The following is a 12607-nucleotide window of genomic DNA, read 5'->3' as shown; positions in this document are numbered from 1 at the left end:
TCTATTTTTGAGTCTGTGTACTTTATTAACATCAAGAGTTTATTCATAAAATTAACCCTGGAAAAGAACAAATCTCCCCCTCCGGTCTGGTTCTTGTGGAGGTCTTTGTGTTATTTGAACTTCTTACTCTCCAATGTCAAGCTCAGTCTAAGCATTTTTCCAACATTAAGGGGTTCCTGCAGCAAAGTGTAGGTAGCAGTGCCAGTCCAAACAATATGCAAATAACAAAAAAAGAACATTTCAGTGTTAAGTGATGATCAATATTATTTACATCACCTTTCATGGTATGACTTGTATGTGTGGGTTACAATTTTTATTTGAGTGGATGTTTCATGTGGGTTTGGTTCCAGTCGCAGACCTAATATAAACTTGTAAGCCGTAATGCAATAGTCTCTTTTCTGTCTGTGCATTCTTACCTGAAAAGCTATAGCTTGACTTAAACTATCCAAGGCTGGATCTTCTCCCTCTTCTTCACTTTCTGGCTCTTCTTCACTAAAAAGAAAAAGTAAAAATGTACAGTGACGTGTATGCAATTTATAGGAAAAAACCTCTTCCGCATGATACTTACACTTGCTCAGACTGTTGTAACTTTTTCTTCTTTTTCTTTTCTTTCTTCTTCGGAGGTTCCCTCTCTCCGAGCATGTTTTTGGGGCATGCGTAGCTAAGATGTCCTGTATCCTAAAAAGAAAAGAATGGAACTATTAAGATATCTTTGACTCTAAATTAACAAAAGCTGCACAGTCAGCAGGACAGAAGCCAGTTTACCCCGCATTCGTAACATTTCGTCTTGTCTGTGTAGTTCCGTCTCCTGATGAACTCAGTTGCTCTGCCGTTGTCTACGGCAATGCTGGCTTTAATTTGTCTGCCGAATAGCTGCAAGACAAACACATGTCACTCTGACAAGTCAACTTCTATTACAGAGACTGCATTTCATCCTATCTGATGTGTGAAAACTGGTGGAACTCACTTGTTTGTTGTTTATTGCTCTTGTACAATTATGTGCCGATTCTCTGTCCAGGAAGAGAACAAATGCCACTCCTTTACTCTGGCGAGTGTCTTTATCCTTCACAATGGTAACCCTGGAAGTAAACATTATTAATAATTATCCAGAGCTCGTGAATTATGTTGTAGTATAATTTGTTTTGAATATTGCTCTAAGATTGATACGGAATAATGTATGACAGAAACATCACTTACTTTACCACCTTTCCATATTTGGTGAACAGCTGAAACAAAACACTGGCGTTATTCAGTAAGAATGTTGAATTTGTCTCGTATTTGCATTTTATTCAAAAAAATGTATTATTAACACACACACTGTAAGGTCAAATAAAAGATAATCACCTGTATTTAAATATGCAAATAGGTAATAGCCTCCAATTTGCTAAATACAGCAATAAATGTATGATCTGACAAGTTACACATGTGGTTCCCCTCTACTAAAGAAAGAAAATTTCATAATGATCACTGAAATGACTAAAATGACAAAATAATGACAAACAATAATTTACTGAACATAATCTAATGAAAATCAGACATTGCTTTTGAATTATTGTCCAAAACAATCATTAATAAAAGAAAGAAAAAAAAAAAATAATGGAACCGGCCGTGATAAATGTTTACCCAGGAAAAGACTGAAAATAATGTGACAATGGTGACCTGTTAATATCCTGTATAAGCATCACAGATGTCTTCAATCTTCCAGTCAGTCAATATGTTTTTAGACTGCAATCATGTATTCTGCATATTTTAAATCTTAGTACAATCTTTTGCAGTATTTTACATAGGCAGAGGCCTCGTATAAGCCCATTGGGCTTTTTGCCTCAGACTAGCACATTACAAATCACTCTTTTACATTTGTATGTTACTTGTTTTGTTTTTTATACTGTGCTGAATAAAAAATAAAAGGGTGAAAAGTTGTTTCTCTGCTGTTTGGTATCATGGTGTTCACCACACTGAACGTGGACCAGAGAAAACCAAGCATAGAATTGTCTGAAGAGATTAAAAGAAAACTGCAGACAAGCATATTAAAAGGTAAAGGCTATAAGACCATGGGACTGTTGGCAACCTCCCTGTCCTTTGCTGCAACAGGAAAATTGATGATACAATGAAGAGACAGATGATATGAATGATAACCAAATAGCCTGTAACAACAACTCTAAGAATTGAGGTGAACTTCAAGGTCAAGATATATAAGTGTCAAATAACACTATCTGTTTCTATTCAAACCAAAATGGACTTAAAGACACCATGGAGAACTCCACTGCTGAAGGAATTTGGGAAACAAGACAAACTGGAATTGTCAAAATGCTTGTTGACAAGCTGCAAAGCTTCTGTGGGAATGTCCGTTGGACAAATGAGAGAAAACTGGAGCTTTTTAAGAGAATCACTTCAGCTCTATGTTCACAGATGAAAATGAATCATTCAAAGAAGACTTTGAATGATTACTTCAGAAAGAACCGTGAAGCGTGGAGAAGGCTCAGCATGTTCTGGATCTGGTACTGAAATGTCTTGAATCTGTACAGGTAGTTTGAAATCTCTAGACTACAAAGGTATTCTGGAGCATAATGCTTGATCTCAATTTCAGTTAATGGATCACCCAACAGGATAATGAACTAAAACACACAACTAACAAAACTGAAAAATAGCAAAGACTAAAACATTGGGCTATTCTGAAGTGGTTCTCCATCCACCCTGATCTAAATCCTATTGACCATCTGTGGAAAACCCTGAAACATGCAGTCTGGGGAGGAAAAGCTACAAATCTAAAATGATTGGAGCAATTTGCTCAAGAGGGGTGGACCAAAATATCTGTCTACAGGTTCTGAAGTCTCATAAACAGTTACAGATATCACCTGATTGCTGTGATTACCTCAAAATATTGCACAAGTTACAAAATATCAAGTTAAGGGTAACAACTATCAAGGCCAGTCTTTCTTTCATATTTTTGCTAAACTTCAATTCAAAAACAAAGTCTGATTTTCATTAGTACATTTTTTATAAATTATTTTACTTCCATCAGTTTCAAGTTATTTCAGGGACTATTAGTAGGATTTTGTCTTTAATGGACGTGTAGCAACAAATGTGTGCACATCTGTAACACAAAACGATGCCATAAGGAGCTTCTAATTCCTTCAGAAGGCATGTTTAAATTTAACTGTAAATACCCCTTTGAGGATTAACAAATGTATTTGAATTGAAAGTGGAAAGAGACATCCGATGGTCACAAAAAGATGGTCCTCAGTTTCAAAAGGACAGCAGGTTAAGTTACACACACACGCGCACAGAGCAGTAGTATTATGATCTGGGTTTGCCTCAGTTGGTGGGGTCAAAACACAGCAACAATATTAATATTATTACAATTATATTCCCAGGAAATGACAACAGAAGAGTCCACATCTTAAACCCACTGAGAATCTTTGTGACATGCTGAAGATTCAACTCTGCTATAATCAATATGAAATGAAAGCAATGCTAAACTGAGCAGAAATGTGATGCTTAATATTGATAGTGTGTCTTAAATGACTGTATATTCAGCCAGACAGTGACTGTGTTTGCATGACTGATAAACCTGTGGAGGAAATAGAGAGTCAGGTACCTTGTGTAAGTCATTGTTGGTCAGAGAGAAGGGCAGGTTGGACACGTACACGGTGCTTTTGCTCGGTGCTAAACCCCCGCTCATAGTGGGCTCACGGGACACACTAAGAAGTGATAAAAACACACAAAAATTATCCCAATCTCACGCAAATCACTTTACTAGGTGATAATAAAGCAGTCAGAGTGCAGTTCATCAGCTATATGCGTCCACTGTACACGTTTCTACAAGCAGTCAAGTCATTTCACCAATAAACTTACCGACCAATGGATTTCCGTTACAAAAACATGATTTATAGTGGATAAAATACAATAATTCGTCTTATTTGTGCGGGACTTTACATGCTAAGCTAACAGAAACACCCGGCTAATGTCGCAGCTTGATGACGTTTCAAACAGCGCCGCTCACGCAGCTAGCGCGGCTAAGCTAACTGGACCACCGAGGAGGGTGAGTTTTGTTTTTGTTTGACTTTTTTGCTTATATGCTTGGAAATAAAAAAAAACACCCATAGTCATTTTGCATGCTTGGGTCTGTGAAAGGCCCCGCGTGTCCGTAGATGCGTGTTTGTGGTGTCGCAGTGATGATAAACGACCTTTAGTCCCGTCAGATAAACGTGCAGATGTTTAGTTTAGCTGCTCGTCCTGCACACCAGTGAGTTTGATCAGAAGATGAAACTGTTCTAGCTGCTGTTGTGAGGACTGTGTGCTCACAAGTGGGTGCTGTGTTGCATGTTAAAGTGGTGATGGACCTGCACGGTGCTGTCAGGCACTGGAAAAACATGATCTAATTCATCTCATTTATAACTAATTATGCATTTCTTTTATAGGCTGTTTTGAAGATCCCGACAAAAGCCCGTCAGTCTTACGAGTAAGTGGACGACCAACTCTACATGGAGCATTCATTTAGACCAGGGCCAGGGGTGCAGATCTATGTCAGGATTGGGGGGGGGACACCAACGTGATTTTAATTTTTAATTTTTTGCCTATATGCAACTCATACCATGCCATAAATTGGTAAAGGCTCGCCAAAAAATCCTGCACAGGGAATCATTTATTGTGCTTACCTTTCTTGTTTATTTGTCCTAAACAGCCAACAGTGTGTGTCACTGCTTAACTGTTATATTCGTAAATCATAATTTTAAGGCTTTTGGGCATGTAGTGTCTACTCATCTCAAATTCTTCTCACCATCTTCCTTTTATCCTATGGGACTACTTTATGCACGATCAATTGATATATGGATGAAATATGGAGCCCTAAACAAGTTGTTTAAACTAACTGATCATGTTTTAACACACTTATGGTGGTAAACAATTCTAAAAAAAAACAGGACCCATTGCTTTCATTCTGTACACCTCAAAACGCACCGTGGATTTTTTTAGAAATATATTTTTAATAAATATTCTACATATTCAACCTTTAAGTCTGAAAACACATTTGTTCAATTTTGAATAATTTAGGGTATTTTTATTGGGGGGGACAATTCATGTTTTTCAGAAATTGGGGGGGACTTGTCCCCTCCGGGATCTGCACCCATGGCAATGTTGAATGTTGAGGTGCTGGAAAAACATGATCTAATTAATCTCATTTATAACTAATTATGCTTTTCTTTTATAGGCTGTTTTGAAGATCCCAACAAAAGCCCGTCAGTCTTACGAGTAAGTGGACGACCAACTCTACACTGAGCATTCATTTAGACCAGGGCGTAGGTTTGTTCTCAACATTGGTAGGGATGATATAACAGCATAACCTGCATGTACTTTTTGCTGGGGACGGGACATTAATAAGACCAAACAGATTGGGTGAACGGGGGTCACAGCTACATTTGTCACGAATATGAACCTAATTAATTGATAAGCTAAATGATCAATGCAAAATAAATCTGTATTGACTTATATTAACTTTCATGTGTATTGGTTCACCTGATACACGGTTCGATTCAAACCTTTGTTTTCAAAAACTACTAAAGAAACATTTTCAAAACTTCCAGAATATTCCAGGATTTTATTAGCAATTTAAATTGCAATATTTGAACATAACTTAAATTATATTAACATACACAATAAATGTATTAATTGTACTTATTAATAATCTCTTAACTATCCAGAATGCAAAAAATAAACATTTGTCTAAGACCATCAGCCAATCAAATGAACATAATAAAAATAATTTACTTAATAAGGGTAGGGTCAATTCTATCCTTACAACATTTGGGAAGACGATCTAAATTACCTATATATCTGAACTCATTATATAATGCAAATAAGGTTGCTTAAAAGTTGGTGGGGACAATTTGAGCCCCCTGAAAAGTTGGTAGTGTTATGTTAGGGCTTTGTGTTGCAGTCTGCAGTAATAAAACCAATGTTGTAAAATAATTCTGAAAAAGATCTATTAAGTGGCCACCTACACCCAACTGTGTCCAAAACCAGGAACTTTTACACGATTAAACCCATATCACATTTGTTTGTGTTGTGATTTCCATCAAACAAGATGGGTTACACTCCTGTTTCTTGACACTTGCTCCTCAAGGAAGTTAGTTGATCATCTGAATAGTTCAGATATTGAGAACATAAACTTGACCTCTGCTCTTGCAGTGACGTACAGGAGAGACAGGAGTATACGAGAAGTGTACGATGAACGCTTTTTACCAGATAGGCCGGTGAGTGTGTATGTCCTAACCTTTTACATTTAGCTTCTCTCATGTTTTTGAAAATCTGCATTCAAATGAAACTGCAAAATAACCCTCTTCTACGTAGGGTCCATACCCACGGCCAGGTGGAGGAGGGGAGAGGAGAGGCCCCTTTGGCAGGCCAGATGAAGAATACGGCCGTGGGGGGTATGAATATGAAGGGGGCCCCCGTTTCTACCCAAACGGAGGGGGCCCCCGAGGTTATCACGAAGACCAGAGGGGCTACCAAGGTGACGGTCACCATTTTCCTGCTGAACGCAGAGGCGTTCCACCATCACGGAGGGTGAGGATGTTGGAGTCATTTTGTTTGTACTGTAACATCATGTGGGAGAGATTTGTTGGATAAATTGTGTGCTGTGAAGAAGCCACCATGCAGTGACTGTAGAAACACTCAAAGGACCAGAAGAAAGCTAAATAATTTGTGTTCAGAATGATTTTGTTAGCTGCACATACAAAATGGTCAAATGAGGGGGAAAACAGTTGTAGCTTTGTGTTGGGTACAGCTAAAAACAGAATGCATTGATTACTGGATATCAGCAGGGGTTACTTGGATGGCAAAGTAAAAAAAAGTAAGGACGTTGTGTAAAATGCAAATAAAAGCAGAATTCCTTTATTTGTAAACCTCATAAAGTCATGTTTTACTCCCAGTGGAACATAAACAACATATCAGATGTTGAAACTGAGACATTTTGCCTTTTCATGGAAAATATGAGCTCGTTTTGAATTTGATGGCAGTAGCAGATCTCAAAAGTTGGAACATGCCATGTTTGTCATTGTGTTGCATCCGATCTTCGTTTAACCACCGTCTGTAAGCTTATTGGAAGTGAGGAGACCAGTGGCTGGAATTGTGGGTGAGGAATGTTGTCCCATTCTTGTCTGATGCAAGGTTCCAGCTGCTCAACTGTCCTGGGGACATGCTGTTGGGATGGAAGTACTATGTGCTTTAGCATTGTCTTGCTGAAATATGCAAGGCCTCCTCTGAAGGAGGCATTGTCTGGATGGGAGCAGATTTTACCCTAAAATCTCTGTGTAATCTTTAGCATCAATGGAGCCTTGTCAGGTGCATAAACTGCCTACACCATGGGCGCTAATGCAACCCCATACCATCAGAGGTGCAGGTTTTTGGACATGGCACTGATGACAAGCTGGATGGTCCCTCTCCTTTACAGTCCAGAGGCCACGGCATCCATGGTTCTCAAAAAAGAATTCCAAATTTTGATTCAGTTGAACAGTTTTCCATTTTTGCATCAGATGCTTTTAAAGAGCTTTGGCTCAGAGAAGACGGTGGCATGGATCTTTCTTTGCATGATGGAGCTGTAAGCTGCATCTGTGGATTGTATGAAAAACTGTTCAGAGATGGTGATCTCTGGAAGTGTTCCTGGGGCCCTGAAATTATTTCCAGTAGTGAATCATGTTTGCTTTTAAATACTGAGGACCTGAAGATCATGTCACCTGCGGACAGGGATTTCTTCTCGAGGATATTACACACTATAGAAGACAGGATCTTCGAAGCCTTTGCAGTTTGACGTTCAACATTTTCCTGATTTTATTTTTCATACAGTTTGGAGAACTTATGCCCATCTTTACACCTGAGAGACTCTTCCTTCTTCCCTGAAATGCTCTTTTTTATTCTCAGTGTTATTGACCTGTAAGCAGTTAACTTAACTACTATTACATTCTCTCTGGGTTGGTTTTGATTTTTGCAAATTACTTTATGAGCCTTTCGTTGCTCCAGTTCCAACTTTTTTGTGTTTTAATGCCATCAAATTTAAAATGAGGTAATATTTTCCACCAGTCTCAGCTTCAACATCTGATATGATGTTTGTGTTCCATTGGGAATGAAAGATGGGTTTATGAGGTTTAGAAATCATGGAATTCTGTTCTTTATTTGCGTTTTACACAGCATCTTATTTGGAATCAGGGTTCTAATTTTCACTGCGAATAAATTTACAATTAACTGTTAATGACATCATGCTAAAGATAACTTTGTGTTCTTGTATATGCGACAAACCACCCACACACTACAGGATATTTGGGATGAATTCAGTTTTTCTGTCCGTACAAGCAATTGCCTTTATCATTCCGGTTATTCTCCATCGGATGGTTTTCTGTGGTGTGAGGTGTCAAGAGCACTGTTGTGCTAGTAACTGGAAAAAGTAACTAGTTACAGTTACTAGCTACTTATTTAAAAAAGTAACCAGTTACTTTGTTGATTACTTGCACCATAACGTAATGCGTTACTGTTAAAAGTAACTTTTTAGCTAGTTAAAGAAAAGTCTTAAAAATGCTCCCATTAACGTCCCTATAACTTAACTTATGTGTTGTACGAATGTCTGACGATATTTTCACGGCCCAATCTAAAGGTGTAGCTGATAAAAACTAAATAAAATGACAAGATCGGCATTAAAAACGGTGGTATTTTCTCTATAGTAATAATAATAATAAAACATAATTTATCGAAAAAATACAATAAAATAATGGAAATGGTAAATTACCTTTTAATATGAGTATTTCTATAAATGTGTTTTTACGTTTATGTTTATGCTCATTAACGTTATTTAAAACCAGGCTTTTATTTTATTTATTATATATTAAGGAGACCGATATTTAGTGCTTTTATTTTGAAGGAGTCTCACCGAGACCTCGTAAAAATCTGGCGCTTTGGACTTAGGTAAAAGTTTAACGGCAGTAGAAAGTGTGTCTGAAAGACTAAACTAGTGTCGGGAATGCTAAAGTGGTTCCTAACTGACACAAAAAGCACCTGGCTGATAAGGATTTGTTTTCTTTGTAAATGTTATGCCGTATTTATGTCCAGCTTGAGTTTGGTTGCCATGGTTACTTACTGTCATGTATTGTGGTTAACGGTAGCTTTATTACCGAGCGAGCAGCTGTGTCGGTCTGGATTTAAGTTAAATGAAACTTGTATGAATGTAGAAAGACTAACTCTATTTATTGGATCTGTTTACAGCACGGCAGTGACGTAACCCTGGCAACGCAGCACTGCCCAAAGGTGCAGCAGCATACATGCATATATGACATCTCCTCTTTTTAACTTGTTTTCTCCTGTAACAAAACAACATTAGGCAATGCAATAGAACTTCTCAATATTCAACTGAACCGAAACACGATGTATTTTATATAAAATAAGTGTTCTGAAGTGTAACTGAAAGGTGTCCTTGTGAATTAACCACATGGTTTTTGTTGCAAATGCAGAGATGGTAAAGAGAGTGGGACCCTCATTAGTGCTTTGAAAGTAAAACCCATTCTAAATATTTTGAAGAGCACTTGTATCACTCGGATGGAGGCATCAGGTTGTGTGCCAGAGAAGTACTTGGGGAAACGGTCCCATAGAATAAAAAAAAAAAACAACAATAAATCTCAATCTGGATTTGTTAGGAGACCTCCAGCTGACTCTGTTGCACTTATCAGACTTCAGCCTGACACGTGCAAAAAGATCCTTTTTTATTGTCGACTTCGCTCTGACAGAGCTATGTTTCCTTTGTTTTGGTAAACCCTCTTTCCACTTAAGTGTCCAACCCCTCCTCCCCCGGGTCATCGCCCGGCTGACGGTAAAGGAGCGGAGCCAGTAACAGACACACCATAGGGTAACGGTGACTTTATTTAAAGAGTAAAGGCTGAATTACACTTCTGCGTCAAAACGACGCCGTGTCTACGGCGTGTGGTTTTTGGACACGCAGAGGACACGCCGTCACATGCGCCGTCAGTGACGTGCACCTCCCGAAAATTGTAACTACGCGTCGAGGAGACGCAGACCACACGCAGACCGAGAGGGCTGTGATTGGTTCGTTTGAAAGCGAAGCATTTCCGGTTTCCGGTTTGAATCAGTAGTGAACTTCCAGGGCTTTTTTCTTCGTTTATATGTGATTTTTTTTGTTTTTGTTTTTTGCACAATAGTTGTCCTTATTTCTTTGATTTACTGTGACCGGAAAAAGTCGGATAAACCATTCAGAAAAAGATCGCTAACTAGTGGCCGCGGGGGGTACTGCACCGCGACCAAACGGAGAGACGGAGAAGTCTGAACGATTCGTGACGGCACCACGGGTGCGCCGTGTGCTCTGCGTGTGTGTGACGCAGAAGTATACTCAGCCCTTAATGCATTAAAGTATTGGTTGCTGAGAAAACGCATGGAGAAACACATGGAGTCATGCCTTGCTTACTCCTTACTTACTCCTCCCGTCATACCTGTTTTCTTGCTGTTGGGTGTATAAGAGCACCGGGTGCTTTGGCGCAGTCTGCCCCCATGTGCGAGATCACACGGCTGTAAAACCCCAATTTGATGGTTGTGCTGATGCCTGAAAAGGTTGAACTTTTCCCAACTTGTGACGGGAGCAATGCTTCCAACGGGACACCGCGTAGCCACAATTCAACCGGACAATGCTTGAGGTCTCTGCATTCAAAGTGAATGGACAGCAACGCTGTTGAGGCCTCCAACGTGCACATGTGAGCCAGGGTTAAAGGTCAAGCCCAATGTCACGCTTCCTCCAGCCCTTTTGAATTTTTTTGGACAAAAACAGTCTAAACACTTCTTCGTGGTTATTTCCTCTGGACTGTTTTTACACTGAAGTTATTTTTGCATATAAAAGGTTTTGCACCATTTTCCCTGGTGAGTTATATGAGTAGAGCGGTGGTTGCTGACTAAGTCATGTCACTGTAGGAAGAAATGTGTTAAATATTATTTGTCTTTTCTCTTGCATAAATTGTAATTCACATTTTTTTTTTTTTTAATCTGAGATTTTAAAAACCTTTTCAGAGTGGTTGGTTTGACTTTTTAATACTCCTTTTTTGTATGTGTGTCGTATAGGAGGACTATTCTTACAGAGGACAAAGGGAGGAGCCTAACGCAGGTCGGCCTATGGAGTTTAGGTAAACCTTTTGTGTTTTTCACTGAAGCAAAATAATTTAACGTTGTTTTCTAAAGTAGTTGAATTTGAAACAATCTCACGAACTTAAATTAAGTGTTTTCATTTTGGACAGCAGGGGGCAGCACCTCTCCTTTTACTGATGAACCAGTCCTCTGTATCTTGTTTCTCTGCTCGTGCAGACGCTCGTCTGCAGGAGCAAGACTCCTTTCTCAGTGTGTTTGTTTATGCAGCCATAAATCAGTCTGTTTCTGACCCATACTGGCCCGTGTCACCTTTTTCACCCTTCATGCAGGCTCCACTGAGGTCTGCACTGTTAGACAACTGCCACTGTTGTTTGTTGCTAGAACAGTGTCTGTTTTGTGTTTGTCCATGCATTTTTCTTTCCTTGAGCCACAGAATTAGTTGCTGTAAATTAGTCTACGGATTAAATGATTTTTTTTTGTAATAAGACACTGCCATCTTTATTGGTAGGTAGATGGATGGATAGATTGATAGATAGATAGATAAATAGATACCATTTGTTGCTACGACACACAATTTGTGGCCTGCAGTGGTCACTAAAATATCTTAAATGACAACATAATGATTTACTGAACATTGATTAATGAAAATCAGGCATTGGTTTTGAAATGTGGTTCAACAAAATTATGATAAATGGATGGAGATAAAATACGGAAAATTACCTTGTGAGTCAATCAAGATATATATATTTCTAGTTACAGTCTTCTTTTCTTTAATAATTCCTTTTTGTATCTGTGAATATAGATCAAATGTAACTTCACAAAAAATCTGTCCAAAAGACATTCTCCCAGAAACTTTGTGGCTTTTTAATAACCATTTTGATGAATTTCAGTCTGGCTTCAGTCTTTTTATGATTTACCACACATAATAGACATCAGCTATATTGACTAGTTTTGCAGCTTTAAACAGATGGAGATTCAGAGGCTTCTGAGTTGTTTTCAGCTCACAAGCGTATGTGGGTCAAAGTCTCTGAGGGTTGAAGAAAGCAGCTCAAGGAGGTTATGTGTTTATAGTTGAAATAGGATGCAGAGGGTAATAAAACTACTTTACAAGTTTAGACAAAAAATAAACAGAAACGCCAAACATATTTAATTCCCTCTAAGGTTTTGTTTTTGTAAGGCAGTTAAACTATCACAACGCACATGGGAGGTAATAGACTATTTCTAACCACGAAAGCTTATTTTGTTTTTCATTTGATACATTTTTCAAGTTTTCCTGCTTGATTTCTCCTCAGTGCCCGTGCGCCGCCGCCGCCACCGCCGCCTCATAGCGTGCGAAACCAGGGCATCTATCCCGCGGCCAGGTCGCTCCCGGAGAGCGACGACACGTTGGTGCAGGCCATCCGGATACTGGGGTAAAGACGTGCTCGGCCGCCACCTGAGGCATCCGCATGTCCTCACTGTTACGTAAACGCCACCTGGT

At 39.0% G+C, this 12607-nt stretch overlaps 2 protein-coding genes across 8 annotated transcripts in view; one reads left to right on the top strand and one right to left on the bottom strand.

Annotated features, from left to right (window-relative positions):
• The window catches only part of zcrb1 (zinc finger CCHC-type and RNA binding motif 1), a 4505-nt gene extending 500 nt beyond the window's left edge, over positions 1–4005 (bottom strand). The window contains exons 1-7 of the mRNA XM_061714768.1: positions 3856–4005; positions 3599–3701; positions 1198–1226; positions 968–1079; positions 766–873; positions 569–678; positions 417–492 (exon numbers count right to left, since the gene is read on the bottom strand). Coding sequence (XP_061570752.1) covers positions 417–492; positions 569–678; positions 766–873; positions 968–1079; positions 1198–1226; positions 3599–3682 — 519 coding nt within the window. The 5' untranslated portion in view covers positions 3683–3701; positions 3856–4005. The remainder of the gene's footprint in view (positions 1–416; positions 493–568; positions 679–765; positions 874–967; positions 1080–1197; positions 1227–3598; positions 3702–3855) is intronic.
• Positions 3988–12607, top strand: part of pphln1 (periphilin 1) — a 24062-nt gene continuing 15442 nt past the window's right edge. For 6 of the 7 annotated variants that reach the window (XM_061714767.1, XM_061714765.1, XM_061714762.1 and 3 more), the window contains exons 1-8: positions 3988–4042; positions 4422–4462; positions 5210–5250; positions 6187–6251; positions 6349–6564; positions 9250–9291; positions 11104–11165; positions 12420–12539. In XM_061714767.1, the coding sequence (XP_061570751.1) occupies position 5250; positions 6187–6251; positions 6349–6564; positions 9250–9291; positions 11104–11165; positions 12420–12539 (506 nt within the window). In that variant the 5' untranslated portion in view covers positions 3988–4042; positions 4422–4462; positions 5210–5249. The remainder of the gene's footprint in view (positions 4043–4421; positions 4463–5209; positions 5251–6186; positions 6252–6348; positions 6565–9249; positions 9292–11103; positions 11166–12419; positions 12540–12607) is intronic. The other variant, XM_061714763.1, reaches the window with a different exon arrangement.

Source organism: Cololabis saira, chromosome 23 (assembly GCF_033807715.1).
Source record: "Cololabis saira isolate AMF1-May2022 chromosome 23, fColSai1.1, whole genome shotgun sequence".
NCBI lineage: Eukaryota > Metazoa > Chordata > Actinopteri > Beloniformes > Belonidae > Cololabis > Cololabis saira.
This window is presented reverse-complemented; position numbering and strand designations above follow the sequence as displayed.